Raw genomic sequence first — 12,589 nt, forward strand, 5'->3', positions numbered from 1 at the left:
CAGGGAGCCTGATTCCTTCTCTCTCTCTGCCTGCCTCTCTGCCTACTTGTGATCTCTCTCTGTCTGTCAAATAAATAAATAAAATCTTAAAAAAAAAAATAACGCAAACGGGGTGCCTGGGTGGCTCAGTAGGTTGAGTGTCTGCTTTCAGCTCAGGTCATGATCCCGGGGTCCTGGGATCCAGCCAGGATCAGACTCCCTGCACAGTGGAGAGCCTGCTTCTCCCTCTGCCTCTGCTGCTCCCCCTGCTTGTGCGCACGCTCTCTCTTGCTCTCTCTTTGTCAAATAAATAAATAAAATCTTTAAAAAGAAAGATTTAAAGCAAAAAAAGAATGGGCATTCTTACACTCAGTTTTGGCTACTATGTGTAGAAACAGATCAAATGTGTCTTTGTATGGGAATCTACCTCTCATAAGAGAAAATGGTCCTTTTACAAGGAGGCGGGCATCTCTGCCCCTCGGCCTTTTTATGTGGCTCTCCCATGGCTCTCTCTTCTTAAGACCTCAAGACTGAATGGCCCAATAAAACCCAACCTTCAATTGAGGATCTCTGAATACAAATAATGGGCACGATTGCCAGGGAAGAAGGAGAAACATGAGGGCCAAGCCAGCAAGAGAGCCTCATGAGCCAAGCCTCGGCCCTGGGTTTCTAGAAAGAGCCATAGCAAAGCTGGGGGGGGGGGGAACAAAACCCAAAACACATGCATCATAGAAAACCAAATTATCTGTGATTCAGAATGGTCTGGGAATGAGAATCTTTGAAGCATCAACTCAAAGAAAATGACCTATAGTCACGGTTAAACACTGTGGGTGCCTACTTTGTGTTAAGAGTCCTCTAGAAACAAAATCCCACTTATTACTCATATTAATGATTTGATATAAGCAGTGTTTATTAGTCTCATTTTACAGATGAAGAAACTGATACACAGAAAATTCAAATAACTTCTCCCAAGTTCACACAAGCAGTCTAGCTTCAAAGCCCATAGTCTTTATCAGCATTTTCAAACCTTTCTCTCTAATCCAGAGCAAGAAATATATTCTACATCAGGACCCAATATATACTCACACATTTATACATAATTGAAACAAAGTCTGAAAATAGAAAATACCATTACCATGGGCAATTCACTGCCATGTTTCCTCTTCTATTCCATCCTATTAAAAAATATATCACTTGGACGCCTGGGTGGCCTGCGTGGCTCCGTCCGATAAGCATTTGCCTTTGGCTCAGGTCATGATCCCAGGGTCCTCAGACTGAGTCCCGCATTGGGATCCCTGCTCAGCAGGGAGTCTGCTTCTCCCCCTGCCCCCCTACCCTGTGAGCTCGCTCTCTCTGTCTCAAAAATAAATAAAATCTTAAAAAAAAATGTATCGCTCAACAACTATCTATGAAATACCTACTATGTGTTAGACACTATTCTAGGCTTTGTGGCTATGTCGTAGGATAAAAAGTTTAAAATCCTTTCCCTCTTGGACCTTGCATTTACTGGAAAGACAGTGAATAAGATCAACACACAAAATCATAGTATCTGAAGCAGTAATCTGGTCAGGGCTAAGGAGAAAATAAAGGAGGGAGAGCCAAGAGAGGAAAGCCTCTCAAAGCTTTCATTCCCCCCCCAGACTGATTTCAGTGGGCTGTCACCCACCAGGTGAAAACCCCTGCCCTTAATCCATCCACCCTGGGGACTCTATGGATGCCTGACAGCTCTTTCTCCTAGACCGTGTGCACATGTACACATTATGGGATTGTGTGCACTGTGCATACGTGTTTAGGCATGCATGTACGTGCATGCAGTCACTTCCTCACAGGCGAGGTTTTGGAGACAGAGCCCCAACAAACAGCTGTCCAGGGGTTCCATCCACAAGCCTGACCTGCAGAGGGGGTCCTGGAGTTGAGGCCTAGAATCTGAGCCCAAGCACACTAGGCAAAGCCAGCAAGTGCCAGGCATGTGACTGGGCTGGAGTCTTTAATCCAGAGGAATGAGGATCTTTTTATCACTGGTCCACCCAAAGCGGGCACCTTTTTGAAATTCGTTAGGCCGGAGGGAATGCTAACTCCTAATCTGCGAAAAGATGATCTTTGTGCAAGAATGCCCTCAGGGAGAGAAGAGACAGCAAACAGAAATAAAAATAACTTCCTGGGGAAAATGCAGTGCATGGGGCATACCTGAAGGGGTGATTGATGTGGGTCTCTGAGAACATGGGATTGGAGCCAGCTCTGAAGCAGCTCTGGGCCACTTGGGTAGCTGCCATTCGGTATCTGGAACTTGGCACTAGAGTGAAATCTTCAGACTCTTCCCTTAAGTTAAAGGGGCACATAAAATGTTACTAGCATGGGCAGCAAAAGCATTACCTATGGGAAAAGCAGCCAATCTCTGCTAATGAATAAGTGTAATTGATCACAACAGATGACTTGATGGACCTTCCAAATGTGCTTTTAGCAAAGTGGACAGTTTTTCATTCAAATGCAAACTCACCCAGATAAGATCTAATAATGGAGATTTTGGAACAATCCCAGCTTCAGTGATTTCTTTTTTTTTTTTTTTCTCCTTCACTGAGCAGGAAGGCATCTTAAGTTCCTGATCACGATTTGACCCAACCAGACATCAGTTTAAGCCTTCCCTATGACTGAAGAGATCCTGAGAGTTCCAGGGGCAGCAAAGTAGCGGTCACTGGCCATCCTCACGTCCCTATCTGTCCTTTCTTCCTCAGCCCCACTCCCACTCCCTGGCCTATGAGGAGTTGGGTGGTGGGGAGACATTCAGTACAATGCAGTCATCCATTTATTCAAGAAATATTTAGTGAGCCCTTACCATGTGCAAGGCACCATACTGACTGCCACAGGGGATTCAGAGATGGCTAGGACCGGGTCCTGACCTCAAAACAGAGGGCAGATGTCCAGGGAAACAACAAATGACAGAAGCCCCGCGTAGGATCTCAACTCACTTCAACATGCACTTAATCTTCCTGAACTTCAGCTTTCTCCTTTGTCAAACTAAGACACTGCATTAGACATGATCTCTGGGCACCAGGCCAGCTTGAAAACTACGATTCAATGCCCTCCCCTTCCCACTCAGGCTCCAGGAAGCTGAGCGATCAGGTGTAGCCTTCTAGGAAGGGGACAGCTAGCCAAGGGAGGGGACAGCAAGGATTATGGACCTTTCCCTGAGTGAGAGGGTGTTGCCATTTGGCCAGAACACGAGACACAGGCTCTCAGAAGATAAGAGAGAAGTTGGGAAAATTATGTGCAAGATTTAAACTTTCACATCAAGGAATCTGGGGAGAAATGGGGACCCACTGTAGTTTGTGTAGAGAAAGGTACTATATAGTGGTGCAAAGGAATCGGATCGACCTGTGGAAGAGGAGCTGGAGGGAGGGCGGACGGTGATGTTATTACCACAGAGCATGAGGGCCGAGGCCTGAAATGAAAGAGTCCTCCCATGGTCTAGCCAGGCACACCATTCCCTCACCCCCCGGCATCGCCATACTGCTTGTTTTCATAAACTCGCCCGAGGCGAAATCATGTTGCACAACACCCCCCCCCCCAATTCTACAAGTGGTTTCAAGGTAAACAGATTAATTTCATCTCCCTTCTTCCCAAGCGCCGGAGGTTAAACGGGACCAACAAGAGGAGTCAGGGAGGGGGTGCGGGAAGGGGCCAGAAGCCCCGGGGATGCGCGAGGGGTGCGCCTACCTGCAGAGAAGCCGTCCTCGTGGTCCGAGCTGTTGCGGCTGCAGTCACTGCCCCTCTCCGGAGAGCTGTGGCTGGGCGAGTCCCGCTCCGGCACCCGCAGGAACCTCTTGCGCCGCCACGGGGGGAGGTGCTCGCGAGCCCCACGCCGGGGATGCTCCTCGGCCGCCAGGGGCGAGCTCCGCCCGTCCTTGGCCTCCGCCTCAAGCAGCTCCAGGTCGCGGCTCCGGCGCTGCTGCCGCCGGCCCCCGGGGATCAGGTGCATCCAGCGATGGGGGCTGCCCGCCCGCGCCGGCTTTTCGGCCTCATCGCGGGCTCCGAGCCGGCAGGGGCCCACGAGCAAGTGGCCGAGGACGAATTTCTCGTTCAAATCCACCATCTCGAAGTCGTGGTCACTGCTGTTGCCCCCATCCTCCGCGACCGAGGCGTCCGGCTCGCCCTCCTCCGAGCCCCGCCCCGCGCGGGTCCCGGAGGGCAGCTCCTCTCCCTGGGCGCTGGGGACTGTGTCATCGTGGCCGGGGGGCGCGTGGTCCTCTTGGGACCTGAAAAGGAGGCGAGGCTGCACCAGCTGCTGGTGGATGGCGGCGGTCAGGCTGCGCACCGCGCCCCCGGCTCCCGCCGGCCGGGGCCAGGTGGGAAGGTCCGGGCACGCGTAGGGAGGAGCCTCGGCCTTCGCGGCCGCCTCCGGGTCCCCGCGCCAGGGGCCTGGGGGGTCTCCGCCGCCGCCCGCGGCGCCCTGCTTCTCGCGCGGTGGCGGCGACCGCTCCGGCCCGGCCGGCGCCGGCTCCTCCGCCCAAGCTCCCGGCCGGTCGCCGTCTCCGCCCTCCGAGCGCCCGCAGCCGAGGTCCCGCTTCTCCGCGGCCAGGGCCGCCTGCAGGTAGGAGACTTTGAACTTCTCCTCAGCCAACACCTGTTGCAGCCGCTTCATGTTGAGTTTGCAGCGCTCCAGCTCCCGCTCCATGTCCAGCACCGAGTCCAGCCGCATGACGGGGGCCTTCTCCCCGGGGAACTCGGCCTGCCAGTGGCGCTCGAAGTCCTGAGGGTCCCACATGGCGGCCGCCCCTTCGGGCCTCCCGGGCCCGGCTCCGCCGCGCGCAGCGGGCTGGGGTCGCGCCGGGCTGTTCCCGGAAGCCCGCGCTGGCGCAGTCGCCTGCCCTTCACTTCAGCCCCTGAAGAAAATGGGAGAAAAAATAAAAGTTTTTCCCCTTCCGCCCTTAGGCCTTTTTTTTTCCCCCCCTTCTTCTGGGTTTCGCCTCCCTGACGTAAGCGGCCACCCGCGGCGGAGGCGGGCGTCTGGGGGCCCTGGGCCCGCCCTGGGCCGGACACGCAGAGCCCACGGTCTGCAGCTCCCGCCGCCCGGCCCAGGGCGCCCGGCGGGCTCCGGGCTGCGGGGGAGCCTCGGCGGGGGCGGAGCCTCAGTGGCGCCGGGCCGCCTCCCCCCTGAGGCTGGCGCGCCCCGGAGCGGCGCCCGCAACACTCCAGCTGACCACGGTAGGCCGGGCTCGCACCTTCCTCGCCGCCTCCGCGGCGCCGCTCCCGCAGCCGCGCGCAGTCCGCGCCGGCTCCCTGCATCCGAGCGCGGGGCCGCGCGGCCGGGGGAGGCGGGAGCCCGGGTGAGGGAGAGCGCGGGGGCGCCCCGGGCTCCCGGCCAACCTCCCGCCCCACCGGCTCTCCGCGGCCTCGTCTGCCCAGAGCCGGCACGGCGCCTGGGACCTGGAGGGAGAAGGTGCGGGGAAAGGCGAGGTGGCGCGGCGGCGAGGACAGGTGTCAGATGGAGCGGTCTGCCGCCCGGCGGGGTTACCCCTACCCGGATTTATTGAGCGCCTTGGACTAACGTGACCAGGATAACAGAGCTGTTCAGTCCAGAACGGGGGAGTGAACTTTGGTTTTTGCGAGTCCCTTTTCATGCGCTCTCTCCAGTGTTCACTGGAGCTTTTCCGGGGGAGAAACGGGCAAGGGTGACAGCTCCAAGTGGCTCTGCTAGAGACCCCTGTGACTTCAAAGCTGAGCGTACTCCCGCCTGACCGAATAAAACCATGGCAGCAGGAGCCTTAGACACGTGGGCATCTAAGACGGCCCTCCAATTCCACCTCCTCTTTGTGGCCTCACACAGTTACCCTAGGGAGGAAAAGAAAAGAGGAGCTGGGGACAGGTGCCTGGGCGCTCGTGGTGGAGTGCATGGGGGGCTTCTGCTTTGCTTCCCCTCTGCATGTGGCTGCAAAGCACTTTGCTCTTCCTCTTTCCAGGGTTTCCGCTGAGGCCCCAGTGTCCCCAGAGAGGGATCCTGATCAGCTGTCTTGTGCTTGCTGCAACAGGGGAGCCTTATTGGTGATTGACGTTTCCTTCATTTTAAAGATGAGGAAATTGATATTCTGAGAGACTGGAAATTCTTCCTGCCCTTTGGGGCCTATAGCTAAGCTCAGCAACCCTTTTCCTCTAGCCACCTGCCATTAGCTTCTCACCTGAACTGTCTGAACAGGCTAGCCTACCCCCACTCCTCAATCCCTTTCAGCCCATCCCTCAATGCTGGCTATTGCAAAGATACCAGGAAGACATTTTTTTTTTTTTTTTTTTTTTTAAGCCACAAGTGGGATAGTGCCATGCTTTTGCTCAAAACCCTTCCTTGGCTCCTCATTACCTACAGGATGGTGCCTAGTCGCTGCAGAACATAGGAGGTCCTCCCATACATGGTCCCGGCCCACCTCTATAGCTTCTTCCTATGCTTTAGACTTAACAACTCCACGCTGTCCTCAAAGATGTCTCCCTCTTTCCGAGTGACCTTTCCTCCTCCTTGGAACTCCCATCCCTACACACAGGCATAACTCCCTGCTGCCTGGGGGATTCCCACTGAGAAGACTTTTTTGCTGCGCACCACCCCCCACCTTTGTGCCCCCACTGCATCTCCTCCGAGTCTTTATCTTTGCCCTTGCTCCAATCTATTATAACTATTAGTGACATCTTTTGTTCCCTCTACTTGTAGAGCCCTCAAAGACAAGTTTGTATCTTTTCCACTTTTTGTATTCTTTCTGCTTCTTCCAGAGGGTAGTAGAGATAACTGATCATTGTTGAATGAAAGAAATGAATGAATGAATGAATGAGCAGGAAGATGAATGAATTTCCACCTTGTGGCTCCTGCTCAGTTTCTCCAGTTGTGAATCACTTCAGACTAGGAGCAGATGTGCTTCCCACAGAGGCTTCTCAACTCTAGAATTTCCTTCCTTGACAAAGTCTGTGTTTACTCATTTTCCCAATATCCTTTCTTCCTTCTTTCTCTTAAAAAAAAAAAAATGGTGTGCTAGTGGCATGACTCATCATAGTGTTTGTCTTGTGCAAACTGAAGGAATGAATATGTTTTAAAATAAATTAATTGAGGGGCGCCTGGGTGGCTCAGTGGGTTAAAGCCTCTGCCTTCGGCTCAGGTCATGATCCCAGGGTCCTGGGATGGAGCCCTGCATCGGGCTCTCTGCTCTGTGGAGAGCCTGCTTCCTCCTCCCTCTCTCTCTCTCTCTCTCTCTCTGCCTGCCTCTCTGCCTACTTGTGATCTCTGTCTCTCTGTCAAATTAATAAATAAAATCTAAAAATTAATTAATTAATTAATTAATTGAGTAGTCCCCAGTTTGAGTGATTTCTCCATCCTTCACCTAGTTCCTCAAGCAGCTTTCTGTCCCACCTTAGCTTCATATTCTCTCCCTACCGCCCCAGAGGTTGCCACAATCTCTTTTGTCCACTGGGAAGTACTGAGGAGCTCCCAATGCCTACAGAGAGCCCGGGCAGGGGTAGTCCATCGAACAGAGTCCACAAACATCTTGACTTCTGTTAAAATTTCAGAATGGGAGAGAAATGCTGCACAGTAAGGATGGATGGCCCCAGTCAACAGCATATTGATCGGAAGATGTTTTGATATGTACATTTAAATGCACAAAGGAAAAAAAAAAAAAACCCGTAAGTTACTACAAGCCTCAATTTCTGAATTTGTAAATTTCCTAGGAGGATAGTTTCAACTCTGTCCTTTAATTAAAACAGCCGTATGATTCCCTTTTGGTCCAAGGAAGTTGTTACTAATGCCACTAATTTTTTCCACAAGGACCAATATAGCTGGAAATGCCAGCATACATCTTCTGTAAACAGATCCCAGGAGCAACCTTCATTGTCTCTAGCTAGTGGATAGTTCAGCTTTATTACTTGGCTTTGGGTCATCATGGGGGCAGGGGTAGAGTGGCTGACATTTATTGAATCCATACCTCTAGTTGCCATACATCTTTGATCTCATCTAATTCCTAACAACAACCCTGTAAAAAAGGTATTATTGTTGCTACTTCAGAGAGAGAGAGAGAAATAGAAGATCAAAGAGGTTGGAAGCCACACAGCTAGTCTACTGGATTCTAAAGCCCAGGGGATTTGCAAGGGGTTGGTCCAGGTGCATCTGTCATTAGCGTTCATTCATTCAATAAATATATCTACTGAGCCCCTCTAGGAACATCTGGGTGGTACGCTCCATTAAGCATCCAGCTCTTGGTTTTGGCTTAAGTCATGATCTTGGGGTTGTGAGATAGAGCCGGGCATGGGACTCTGCTTTCAGCAGGGAGTCTGCTTAAGACACTCTCTCTTCTCCCTCTGCCCCCTCCCCCACCTATGCCCTCACTCTAAAATAAATAAATAAATCTTTAAAAAATAGATATTTATTGAACACCTGTTAGGTGCTCTGGTCTGGCAAATAAAGTTTAAACTTTGTAACCTGGCATATAAGACTCTTGACAATGGATCCTCTGACCCCAACCTACTTTTCCAACCCCATTTCCTGAATATTTTCTTCCACTTGCTGCACCCATTCAGTCCCTTAACCTGAGTCTCCCTATGAGCAAATACTTTTTGGGTCCCATGCCATCTCCCTTTGGCCCATCTCAGATTTCTGCTGCAGCTGCAGTGGACACTTCCCATGAGCTGCTGTGCTCTCACCTCAAGCACCCCCACCCCTATGATCTGCCACTTTCTGGCCTGGGTTTTGTTTTGTTTTGTTTTTCCCAAAGTCGCAAAGCTCTCAAGGGCACCCCAGATGGAAGCTTCTTCTTCTTCTTCTTTTTTTAAGAGTTTATTTATTTATTTGACAGAGATCACAAGTAAGCAGAGAGGAAGGCAGAGAGAGAGAGGGAAACAGGCTCCCTGCTGAGCAGAGAGCCTGATGCAGGGCTTGATCCCAGGACCCTGAGATCATGACCTGAGCCGAAGGCAGAGGCTTTAAATCACTGAGCCACCCAGGTGCCCCCCAGATGGAAGCTTCTAAGGGGGATGGATGTTAATATCCCCAGGGCATCCCAGAGAAGGTGGAAATAAGAGCTGCTTAATAAATGCCCTGGGAAGGGGCACCTGGGTGGCTCAGTGGGTTAAGCCTCTGCCTTTGGCTCAGGTCATGATCTCAGGGTCCTGGGATCGAGCCCCGCATCCGGCTGTCTGCTCAGCAGGGAGCCTGCTTCCCTTCCTCTCTCTCTCTGCCTACTTGTGATCTCTGTCAAACAAATAAATAAAAATATGTATTTTTAAAAAATAATAATAAATAAATGCCCCGGGCTCCTGTCTTTGGAGGGCATTTCTGACTCAGTGGTCCAATAGGAATGAGCCCCAGTGGTTCATAGTGGTAACCAATCCATAATGAACTCTCTGTTGACTTTCACTTCTTGTCTGTCTCTCTCACTTCCACTTTCTGGGACAATCTCCTGACTAAAATATTTGCACTAGGTCCTGTGTCCTTCCCTGCTTTCCCTCTCCGTTCTCTCCACTAAGACCCCCTCCAGCCTCCCCCCTCCCCGGCCCCCCATGATATAGCCACACCAGATGCTTCACCATTCCCCCAGTTACTCCTTGGTCTCGGGTTCTTCTTTTGCCAGGCTACTTCCTCCTCTGCCTGGTGAGAGCCTTTTGCACCTATCAAAGCCCAGCTCACCTGTGACTTTCTCTCTAACGCCTTCCCTTCCCTGGGTCTAGTGAGACATACTGATCTGCAGAGGGATTTCCCTTGGTTCCAGCACTGGTCACACCACACTGTAATTAATTCCATGGCTCCTTAAGGATATCCTGGCTCTAGCCGGCTGGCATTTCCTCTCCTCCAGCTGCCAGAGTACCTAATGTGGTTCCAAACAGCCAGAACCTACCACACATCTCCTGAGGAATGATAAATGACGAATGAATGAATGAATGAATGAATGAATGATTAGTACTCCACCTGGACCCTTGAGCCTCTACCTTATGCAATCTTTTTGTTTGTTTGTTTTAAACTTTTATTTTATTTTTATTTATTTATTAAAATTAACATATAATGTATTATTTGCCCCAGGGGTACAGGTCTGTGAATCATCAGGCTTATACACTTCATAGCACTCACCATAGCACATACCCTCCTGAATGTCCATAACCCAACCACCCTCTCCCTACCCCTGTACCCCGGGGCACCCCTCAGTTTGTTTTGTGAGATTAAGAGTCTCTTATGGTTTGTCTCCCTCCCAATTCCATCTTGCTTCATTTTTTCCTTCCCTACCCACCAAACCCCCCACATTGCCTCTCAAATTCCTCATATCAGAGAGATCATATGATAATTGTCTTCCTCTGATTGACTTATTTTGCTCAGCATAATACCCTCTAGTTCCATCCACATCATTGCAAATGGCAAGATTTCATCCCACAAGATTTTTATTTTGGGGGCACCTGGGTGGCTCACTCTTTAAGCCTTTGTCTTCAGCTCAGGTCATGATCCCAGGATCCTGGGATTGAGCCCCATGTCTGGCTCCCTGCTTGGCGGGAAGCCTGCTTCTCCCTCTCCTACTCCCCCAGTTTGTGTCCCTCTCTCCCTGTGTCTCTCTCTGTCAAATAAATAAATAAAATCTTTTTAAAAATATATTTTTATATAAAAATTATATATATTATTTTTATATTATATATAATATATAAAGATTTTATGTATATATTTTGTATATAAATTATATATATTATATATAATATATAAGATTTTATTTATTTATTTGACAGAGAGATCTTTAAATATATATATATATATTTTTTTTTTAAAGATTTTATTTATTTATTTGACAGAGAGAGAGATCACAAGTAGGCAGAGAGGCAGGCAGAGAGACAGGGGGAAGCAGGCTCTCCACTGAGCAGAGAGCCTGATATGGGGCTCGATCCCAGGACCCTGAGATCATGATCTGAGCCGAAGGCAGAGGCTTTAACCCACTGAGCCACCCAGGCACCCCAAGATTTTTATTTTTAAGTCATCTCTATATCCAACATAGGACTCGAACTTACAACCCTGAGTCACGTGCTTTACAACTCAGCCAGCCAGGACCCCCTAAAATGTTCCCTCTTGCTCTTTTGCAGTCAATCCCTTTTCATGACTCCCAGTTCCAAATGACCATAGTTCTCTGTCATTTCTGTCACCAAAGTTTTGCCTTTTCTGGAATTTTTTTTTTTTAAGATTTTATTTATATATTTGACAGAGAGAGAGATCACAAGTAGGCAGAGAGGCAGACAGAGAGAGAAGGGGAAGCAGGCTCCCCGCTGAGCAGAGAGCCTGATGTGGGGCTCGATCCCAGGACCCTGAGATCATGACCTGAGCCGAAGGCAGAGGCTTAACCCACTGAGCCACCCAGGCACCCCCCTTTTTCTGGAATTTTCTATGAATGAAGGCAGTTTGTGGTGTTCAGACTGAGTGCTGAAACTTAGCATAATGTGTTTGAGTCTCATCTATGTTAAGTGTATTTATATTTCATTCCTCCCTTCCCTCTGCCCCCCCAGGGTTGAGAATAGGCATTTTAATGTATTTTATCAATTTCAGCCTCTATCATAAGTGCTATGAAGAAGTATTATCATCATCTTGCAGATAAATGGATTCTAGTTTGATGAGATTAGGAGAGCTGGTAAAGTTTAGATCATTCCTTCCTTTCTATTGCTGAGTCGTACTCCATACTATGAATACCCATATTTGTTCATCCACTTTCCAGGTGATGAATGTTTGGGTTGTCTTTGTGTGGAGATTCGTATTCATTTCTCTCCAGGAAAAAACAAAAAAACAAGAAACCACCCACACAGGAATGGAATTGTTGGGTTGTATGACAACTGTATGTTTAACTTGGTAAGATTCTGCTTCCAGAAGTGACCGTACCATTTTCTGCTACCACCAGCAGGGTATGAGGGTCCCATTGCTCTATATCCTCTTCAACACTTAGTATTGTCAGTCTTTCCATTTTAGCCATTTTAGTTTATGTTGCTTTGATGACTAGTGATGTGTAGCATATTTTCATGTGCTGGTTGGCCATTCACAAATACTCCTCGTGAAGCGTCTGTACATACCTTTTATTCATTTCATAGAGGATGTTTGTCTTCTTATAATTGAGTTGTAATACTTCTTTATATTCTTTATTCCAGCCTTTTGTCGGATGTATTTTGCAAATAATTGTCTCCTAGTCTGTGGCTTGCCTTTTCATTTTTTTCAGTGAACATGTTTTTATTTTGATGACATAGTTTATTAATTTTTTACAGTTTATAGATATGTATATACAATTTACAGTTTATAATTTTTTTTTGTTCTTTTTGTGTTCTGTTAAAGAAATCTTAGTCTAACCCAACATCACAAAGATTTCTCTGATGTTTGCTTCTAGAAGTTTAATAGTGTTAGGACTAGTGTTGCAGTCTCTAATCCACTTTTTTTTAAAAAAAGATTTTATTTATTTATTTGACAGAGAGGCAGCAAGAGAGAGAACACAAGTAGGGGAGTGGGAGAGGGAGAAGCAGACTTTCCATTGAGCAGGGAGCCCAATGCAGGGCTTGATCCCAGGACCCTGGGATCATGACCTGAGCCAAAGGCAGATGTTTAACCAACTGAGCTACCCAGGCATCCCTCTAATCCACTTTT

At 49.2% G+C, this 12,589-nt stretch overlaps 1 protein-coding gene across 2 annotated transcripts in view; it reads right to left on the reverse strand.

The window, feature by feature from the left end:
• The window catches only part of ABR (ABR activator of RhoGEF and GTPase), a 176,649-nt gene extending 171,785 nt beyond the window's left edge, over nt 1-4,864 (reverse strand). For both annotated transcript variants that reach the window (XM_032321120.1, XM_032321121.1), the window contains exon 1: nt 3,694-4,864. In XM_032321120.1, the coding sequence (XP_032177011.1) occupies nt 3,694-4,741 (1,048 nt within the window). In that variant the 5' untranslated portion in view covers nt 4,742-4,864. The remainder of the gene's footprint in view (nt 1-3,693) is intronic.
• Between the last annotated feature and the right edge of the window lie 7,725 nt (nt 4,865-12,589).

Source organism: Mustela erminea, chromosome 18 (assembly GCF_009829155.1).
Source record: "Mustela erminea isolate mMusErm1 chromosome 18, mMusErm1.Pri, whole genome shotgun sequence".
Classification (NCBI taxonomy): Eukaryota; Metazoa; Chordata; class Mammalia; order Carnivora; family Mustelidae; genus Mustela; species Mustela erminea.